Source organism: Anopheles coustani, unplaced genomic scaffold (assembly GCF_943734705.1).
Source record: "Anopheles coustani unplaced genomic scaffold, idAnoCousDA_361_x.2 scaffold_25_ctg1, whole genome shotgun sequence".
Classification (NCBI taxonomy): domain Eukaryota; kingdom Metazoa; phylum Arthropoda; class Insecta; order Diptera; family Culicidae; genus Anopheles; species Anopheles coustani.
In genome coordinates, this window is record NW_026525408.1 from 108,151 (window position 1) to 116,784 (window position 8,634).

General features: G+C 50.0%; 2 protein-coding genes across 2 annotated transcripts; one reads left to right on the forward strand and one right to left on the reverse strand.

The window, feature by feature from the left end:
• The first annotated feature begins 610 nt into the window (after positions 1 to 610).
• Positions 611 to 3,072, forward strand: LOC131271270 (hemicentin-2-like). Its single transcript, XM_058272680.1, has one exon. The coding sequence runs from the start codon at positions 611 to 613 to the stop codon at positions 2,912 to 2,914; it is 2,304 nt and encodes a 767-aa protein (XP_058128663.1). The 3' UTR covers positions 2,915 to 3,072.
• Positions 3,073 to 5,666: 2,594 nt separating this feature from the next.
• On the reverse strand, positions 5,667 to 8,029 carry LOC131271271 (uncharacterized). The gene is made up of 2 exons (XM_058272682.1): positions 6,717 to 8,029; positions 5,667 to 6,537 (listed from the first exon to the last, which is right to left on the reverse strand). The coding sequence occupies exons 1-2, from the start codon at positions 8,027 to 8,029 to the stop codon at positions 5,667 to 5,669; spliced, it is 2,184 nt and encodes a 727-aa protein (XP_058128665.1).
• Between the last annotated feature and the right edge of the window lie 605 nt (positions 8,030 to 8,634).

An 8,634-nucleotide genomic window follows, 5' to 3' on the forward strand; every position in this document is an offset into this window, starting at 1 on the left:
TATATTTCAACGAAAGCATGACCATAAATAAATTGAACCAAGGAAAGTGCGCTACTGTGGCGCCTCTAGTGGCGTCAGCCAAGAAATAATATTTTAAGTAGTATAAGTAAACAGTAACTGTTGCGGCTAGAATGAGACCACAACACCGTCGCTGTCAGCTGCACCAGCAGTCAATGTGACAGCGGCCGAGGCCCATGCAGCAGCGATGGGGCTTAGGCCACGAAGGGGATAAAAGGGCTGCGCGAGCCACCATAAGGGCTCTTCGCGATAACGTTGGCGTGATAATTGGCGGAATAAAGTCACTAATTTGTGGTTTCTTCGATACCGAAAATTCCGACAAATTTTATTTCAATATCACTGCCAACATTCCACAAATTAGTTTGTGAGGGTTGTGGAACTAACATTCCACAAATTATTGTCTGAGCATTGTGGAACCGAGATTCCACAAATTACGTTTCCTCTATTCGAACGGTGCTGTAAAACCGGAGGGTTTGCACCGCGGATAGAAGTAAAAGTGCCCGGTCGTTTTACAAAGTGTTGCGTCGCGAATTCGTACGGTGTTGTAAAACCGGTGGGTTTACATCGCGAGTCACTAGATTAAAGTGGTGCAATGGAGAACACTCGCGACGAAACAACACACAGTTACGCGGGTTCAGAAGGAAGCGCGAGCGCAGCGTCGTCATTGCGCGCAAAACAAACCATCATCGATCGCGAACTAGAGCTGGCGCGGAAACGTCTTGCGCTGGAACGAGAAGCGTTCGAGATCGAAATCTCGCAAAGGGAGTTGGAGTTCGAGGAGCACGTCCTCGCGCTCGAGAAAAGGATGGCCCAACAGGGGCCGTCCAAACTCCAAACTGCCCTGGGTGTGCAACACCCACTACACTACATTGCTCCGGGTGCGCGGCCAGCCGATTTCGCGATGGCGCCGAGCGACCCGTTGAGCCACTACATTGCTCCGGGAACGCGGCCATCCGATTTCGCGATGGCGCCGAGCGACCCGTCGAGCCACCACACTGCTCCGGGAACGCGGCCATCCGAGATCGCGATGACGCCGAACGACCCGTCGAGCCACTACATTACTCCGGGAACGCGGCCTGCCGATTTCGCGATGCCGCCGAGCGACCCGTTGAGCCACTTTACTGTCACAGGTGCGCGACCAGCCGAAGCCGCGATGGCGCCGAGCCGCCCGTCGAGCATTCACCCCGCTCCGGGTGAACGACTTGCCGTAGGTCAGGGTACGGCGGGTGTCATGGCTGCGAGTGCAAATTGGCGTCATTCGGTGGCACCAATACCAACTCGGCACGACACGATGGCGGCTCCGGCAGCGGAAAATGGTGGGCCGTCGAGCACCCTGAGAGAATCGCCACACTTCACACACGAATTGAACACTACACAAAAGATCCCGGACGATTCTCCGTCGTTTTCGGGCGACACCACACAAGGACCGATGCTTCAACCGAATTTCGAGACGTCCACCGAAGTTTGCGGGTTTTCGGGCGTTGAAAACACTTTCCGCCTTCAAAAGGCTCGCAACGGACCGGCGTACGAGGCGGTGGAGCAGTTTCTCTTTCACCCGGAAGGATTGAGCGAGGCGATGAACGCGTTGCGCGAGGAGTTTCAGCATCTGGAGACGGTTACGATACTGTCCGTGAACTATTATCCGCGGGTCGGAATTGGGCCGGAGAACCCGCTGAGCGTGGAGCGAGACCAGACGGCAAAGCTGGAGTGCAACATTGACGCGAAGCCGAAGCCGGAGCAGGTGGAGTGTACGCGCAACGGGCGCTTTATTTCGTCGCACCCGACGCACACGATCCACCAGGTGTCGCTGCTGGACGCCGGCCGCTACACTTGCTCCGCCGACAACGGGCTGGGCAAGGAGGAGATCCCGGTGAACGTGTTCTACCAGTCGATCGTGCAGATCGAGGCGAAGGTGAAGTCGGCCGAGAAGGAAACGGTGCAGATCAAGTGCAACGTGGCGGCCAACTCGCCGCTCGTGACGATCGAGTGGCTGAAGGAGGATGACACGCTGGTGCTGCGCGACGTCCGTGCGGAGGTTACGGGCATGTACGTGTGCCGGGGCATCAACATGATGAAGCCGTATGAGGGCAAGTACTTCTGTTACGCGAGCAACGAGCTGGGCAACGGTGGGATGGCGAGCGCGACGCTGGAGATCCACCAGCCGCCCCAGTTTCTGGTTGAGCTGTCGTACATGATCAAGAAGGCGGGCGAGGTGGATTTCTTCGTGACGTGCGGTGCGAAGGGCAAGCCGGAGCCATTGATCGCTTGGTTGAATGATGACGTGGAGATTACGCCGGAGCTGCGCCGGTACGAGGTGAAGACGAACCGGGAGAGGGGAGCCAACGGTATGGTGACGGTTCACGGCACGCTCATGTTCACCGGCAAGGCGCGCCCGAAGGAGAACGGGCTCATTTCAACTGATCGCGGCCAGTACACGTGCCTGTACGAGAACGCGGTCAACAAGGCGAATTCGATGATGCACCTGAAGATCGAGCACGCACGAATTGTCCTGCACCATATCAAGGAGACGGCGGAGATACCGTGTAAGGTGCAGTCCTACCCGAAGCCGGAGTTTATGTGGCAGTTCGGCACGAGCCTGCTGAACAACGGTGGCCACTACAAGATCGTCACCAACTCGGACGGCAACGATGTGTACACGAGCATCCTGAAGATCAGCAACGTGCGCCACCAGGACTACGGCGAGTACCACTGCCGGGTGGCGAACACACTCAACAACATCCAGGTGCCGATCCGGCTGCAACCGAGGGTACCACCGGAGAAGCGGACGAAGCTGAGGCCGGTGGAGTTGGGTTCGAACTTCGTGACGCTTGCGTGGAACCCGGGCTTCGATGGTGGGCTGGCAAACACCAAGTACTTGTGTCGTATCGCAAGATAGTGACCTCTAGTGGGCCACACTTTGGAGGGTGCTGGGAGCGGTTAGTACATTCCGTGAAGAACAAGCTTCAACGGATGAATCTCCCACGCACGCCGATGGACGAAGTTTACTAACCACACTAAAAGAAAAGAAAATGTTATTAATTCTAGGCCGCTCACATGCGTACCACTGAACGACCTGGATGGCTTACCGATCACGCCAAACCATATTCCTTTAGGAAGTGCAGACGGGAGAAAACCGACCTCCGCTGTTGATAAGCCAGGACCTGCAAGGAAGGAGGATGAAATGGATGCTGCCGATGGTTACTTACCTCGGGGCAGCTGGCAGAGAGACATCAAGACCAATGTGACCAAGTATGGACGGGTTCGCCGGTTTACGAACGGTAAACGAAACGCCGGTAGCGACGAATTGCGGTATCTACAAATCGACCACCACGAAGTTGCCGTTCTAGAAGTCGTACCACATGGTTTTCTGGATGCCAGCCGACAGCAGGACGGACAGAGAGTGACAACACTTTGTTTTGTCACTGGCCGGGGGAATGTTGCGGCTAGAATGAGACCACAACACCGTCGCTGTCAGCTGCACCAGCAGTCAATGTGACAGCGGCCGAGGCCCATGCAGCAGCGATGGGGCTTAGGCCACGAAGGGGATAAAAGGGCTGCGCGAGCCACCATAAGGGCTCTTCGCGATAACGTTGGCGTGATAATTGGCGGAATAAAGTCACTAATTTGTGGTTTCTTCGATACCGAAAATTCCGAAAAATTTTATTTCAATATCACTGCCAACAGTAACATTGAAGTTGTTAAAGTTTCTGTCCTGTACTATTATTTTTCGCGAAATGCCGTACAATGAAAATTAAACTCGGGAACCTTCGTATTAAAAACGAAATACAAAAATGATAAGTATTTTTCTTTGGTACAGTTACATATAAGGTAAGTATTAAAATAGCTATAACATGTTAAACTGTTTGCGTGTTCCATGATCTCATAAATTTATGTAAAGTATAAAAGTGTAGAAAGAGTAGACACAAAAACTTCCGCTTGCTTTCTAGTCGCAGCCGGAACTCAGAACTCCCGTTTATTTCTCAATCCACTCCTTATATACGCAAATCCTCTTAGGGTTCGGCTAGTTCCGATCGCTAATAATCCAGTTCATTACTCCTCTTACGCGCACCTCTATTCGTACAGCAGTACAGATACAGCGGCACGGCGTATTTCAACTTCTGACTTACATTCGGCCTTTCCTGACGCCTAACGCAGACCCTTGCTAGGCACTATGCTTCTTCCTCTGAAGATTCTAGCTCCTCTTCATTGACAGCATATGCCCACAGCTTCATGTTGTCAATGCTAGTCGTTGTCATATTCGGCCCTTCGCATTTAGCGGCTTTTCTAACTTTAAAACGACCGTTTCGATTCACAGTCACAATTTGATAGGGCCCCAGATATTCGCTTGCCAGTTTCCTACCAGCCACAAACTGCGTTCTTCGTATAGCTACCAAATCCCTGGTCACATAACCCGATTCTGGTTTCCTTTTTTTATCGAATTTTTTTTTTGAGCTAGCTGCGCTTCTACAATAGCCTTTCTTGCATTGTACCGCATTTCCTGTCTATCTCGCTCAAATTCCTCATATATCTCCTGCTGCAATATTTCTCCCAGCTTATCATCAGTTGCATCATGCCCGTGTGCGTTAATCGCCCTCTGAACCCTTGCGACCTCCTTAAACCACTTGCAGGGATTCTCGGCAGACAACTTGGATAACATGTTGAGCAACGTACGATTAACTCGCTCCGCTTGTCCGTTACCCCTAGGCACCCCTGTTGTGCAAACGACGTGTTCGATCCCGTTGGTGTTCATATACTCCGCAAACGAATTTGCCGTGAATGCCGCTCCTCGATCCGTCACCACTCGTTCTGGGTTCCCGAACACAGACGACCATACTTCTATCTTCCGCAGCGTCTCCTCCGCACTCGTATTTTTAGTCGGGTACAGCCAGACAAATTTGCTGAATCCGTCCACCATCGTTAGTATGTACCGGTATGGCTTCGACGTTGCGTCCATTGGGCCGACGTGGTCGATGTGTAACGTGTGGAGCGGTTTGTCGCCCTTCTCTATAGGATGAAGATACCCTTCCTTCAGACCCAATTTTTTATTGTACAATATGCACTTCACACAATTTCCGATGACTTGTTTCACTTTCATTTCAACCTGAGGAATTCAATACTTCTGTGTCAACGTATGGATTGTTTTCTGACTACCGAAATGTCCGTTGTTATGCACCTCTTGAATAAGCTGCTTTTGCATACTTCGCGGAGCCACTATCAAATCTTGTCCATCCTTCAAATAATATAGTATGCCACCTTTCAAGTGGTGTGCTCCATAAGGTTCTTTTCGTAGGATCTCACAAATTGCTTTCACCATTTCATCTTTCTGTTGACTGTTCTTGATGCGCGCCGTAACTTCTGACGTCACTTCCATTACACGATATGGGTATCTACTGAGGCAATCCGCGTGTCGAAGCCACGATCCCGGTCGATGTTCCACTTCAAACGTAAAATCCTGCAGGTACATTACAAACGGTAACACTTCGCTAGGTATCTCAGCCTTTTTCAATGTCTGTTTAAATGCATAACAATCAGTCACCAGCTTAAAAGGTACACCCAGAAGATATCTTCTAAACTTCTTTGTGGCCAGGAACACAGCTTTCGCTTCTAGAACATAGCTATGTTTTCTTTCCTCTGCGGCCGTCGTTTTTTTACTCCAAAACGCATACTGGATGCAGTTTTCCTTCAAAACGTTGGAGTAACACCGCACCATATCCCTCCTTCGACGCGTCGGTATGCAATTTTGTCTCTGCTTCACGGTCGTACAACCGTAACACTGGTTCACTCGCAAGTATCTCCTTCAACTGGTTAAAGGCTAGCAGCTCTTGACTTCCCACCACGAACTCCGTATCATTCCGCAGAAGATTGGTGAGGGGGCGAGCGAAATGAGCGTAGTTTTTCACGAATTTTCTGAAAAACCCGGTGAGCCCAAGAAAAGCCTGCACAGCCTTCACATTCTTCGGTACACTGAACTTGGTCACAGCATTGATCTTCTCGGCGCTTGGCGAAATCATGCCAACTTCTACATAGTGGCCAAGGAAATGGACTAAGGACTGCATAAACTTGCATTTTTTCCATTTCACCGCGAGTCCATGTTCTGCAGCCGTCATGAGCACTTGTTCCGTTTTCCACAGACACTCCGCCGCCGTTTTTGCGTAAACGATCAAATCTTCCATGTACACTTCTAACACGCCTTCGTTGATAAGGTTCAAAAACACGTGGTTGACGAAGCGCGTGAACACCGCAGGAGAGTTACACAACCCAAACGGTGCTCTATTAAATTCGTAAAACCCCTTTTTCGTCACAAAAGCGGTGTATTTCTTACTCGCCTCGTCGATCGGCACATGGAAAAATCCATTTTCTAAATCCATCACCGAGAACCACTTTGCACTCTGAAGCTTCTCCAGCACCTCGTCGATCCGCGGAATTGGAAATCCGTCTTTGAGTATCATCGAGTTCAGTTTCCTGAAATCGACGCATACACGATTGCTGCCGTCTTTCTTCTTCACCACGACCACCCGGCTGGCGAAGTCAGACGTCGAAGCTTGCACAATCCCTTCTGATAGCCATTCGTCCACCTGCTCTTAACGGTTTTTTCTTCCGGGTACGCAAGTCGCCCCGGTGTATGTTGAAAAGGAACAATGCTTTCGTTTGGGACTATCCTCAATTTCACTGGACCGTCCTCCAATTTTGGTTCGCACCATGCTTCGTTGTATTTACTAACGACACTATCGATTGCCTCCTGGAATTTGGGTGGTACTACTATTTTGTCCGGCTCGCAAATAAACACGTCACCGCTAAACACACATTCTTCCTCCTTGTTCTTACCACTTGGGCGCACTTTTATGCCATCTTTCGTCACCGTCGCTTCCATATCTTTCAAAGCCTCTCTTCCGATGACTGCCTCGTAACACATGCTTCCAGTAGGAACAACATAGAACTGTATTTCCTTGTACTCATTCTGGTCGATCGTCACTGTCGTCACTAGTGTTCCCAACGCCGCAGTTCTTGTGCCGCCGAATCCGTTGAGGGTCATTGTTGTCGGAGTAACGCTTAGGAATCGTATGGCCTGTTGGGTTTCTTCGGACAAAAGATTGTATTGGCTGCCCGTATCGAAAAGGGTGTTTAGCTCTTTCGTTCCGATTCTCATGGTGATCGTTCCCCCTTTGTCGCCGCTGACTAAATTGGTGTTCCCGGAAAAACTCGGTCTGTCTTCGCATTCGCGTGCTCGGTGACCTGGTCTGCCGCAGCCAAAACAAACCGGTCCTGCTGCTTTGTTAGGGCACTCTTTGGCAAAATGTCCCATTTTCCCGCAGGTACGGCATTTTACGCTGGCCGCTGTTATTTGTTTGGAATTGTTGCCATCCGTAATCTTTGTGATTACTGGTCGCTTCTGACGTTGTTCGCGAATTTGGGCGACCAATTTTTCGTATCCCTTCATTTGACCTTTCAATTCTTTAATTGTTTTCGCAGCGATCAGGCAGGCTTTGTTCAAGGGATCGTCGTCTATCCCTGTCACTATGTACTCGCAAAGGGATTCTTCTTTCACATGTCCCTTTTTCCCAATTGCACACATCGCGTAAATGTATTCCGTAAATGTTTCTTCTGTCTTCTTCTTCCGGTGTCGTAACGATTCGTGGACACTTGCGCTCGACACTTTTTCCTCGAACTCTTCCACTAGCGCACACTTTAGCTCCTTCCACGACGACACTTCGGGAATGCTTTTTACAAAAGCCTTGGCTGCGCCCTGCAGCACACGTTTAGCGTAAATGAGCTTGTGGAGTTCATGCCACTCGAAAAGTTGGCTACTCGTCTCGAACTCAACCACCCATGCACACACATCTTCGGCTCCGGAGAACGTAGGCAAATAATCTTGCACATCCTTAAAGTGAATGGACACACTCTGGACCTCGTGATTCACGTTCTCTCGTGACGATACACTGTCCCTTTCTATGGCGTCCGCATAGTCATCCACCCCCGTGATGTCTTGACTTCCACCTTCCCGATGCGCCATTATTCTACCAGCCAATTCCTCCTTCGTGCCGTCTGTGTTGAGTCCCAAGGTCTCACACCTTTTCACCAAGCCGATACGGGTAAATTGTTCCACTAATTCTTCTACACTTGCCATTGCGCAAAATCAAAAGGCACAATCACTATTCGCAAAACTCGAACGTGCAATGTTGAAGCGCAATCCCACTTCTGACTCCAAATGTAAAGTATAAAAGTGTAGAAAGAGTAGACACAAAAACTTCCGCTTGCTTTCTTGTCGCAGCCCGAACTCAGAACTCCCGTTTTTTCTCAATCCATTCCTTATATACGCAAATCCTCTTAGGGTTCGGCTAGTTCCGATTGCTAATAATCCAGTTCATTACTCCTCTTACGCGCACCTCTATTCGTACAGCAGTACAGATACAGCGGCACGGCGTATTTCAACTTCTGACTTACATTTATGTATTATGATTTTTGGTTCCTGCATTAGCGCCCGTATTGTGGAAAGAGACACCGTGTACGCAACCTCCGTTCACTTCCTCTTGCCAAGAACATCTCTAACTGTTCCAACACTTCGTTTAAAATGAAGTTTTGTGATTGCCCAGACTTTTTCGATGCCACGAAATTCTG

Bases quoted from the DNA above. Each gene is read 5' to 3' on its own strand.
- LOC131271271 (XM_058272682.1), bottom strand. From the start codon at position 8,029: ATGGCGCATCGGGAAGGTGGAAGTCAAGACATCACGGGGGTGGATGAC. The intron at 6,538-6,716 runs GTGCGAACCAAA...TGACTTCGCCAG, and splicing joins AGTAAATACAACGAAGCATG to CCGGGTGGTCGTGGTGAAGA.
- LOC131271270 (XM_058272680.1), top strand. From the start codon at position 611: ATGGAGAACACTCGCGACGAAACAACACACAGTTACGCGGGTTCAGAA.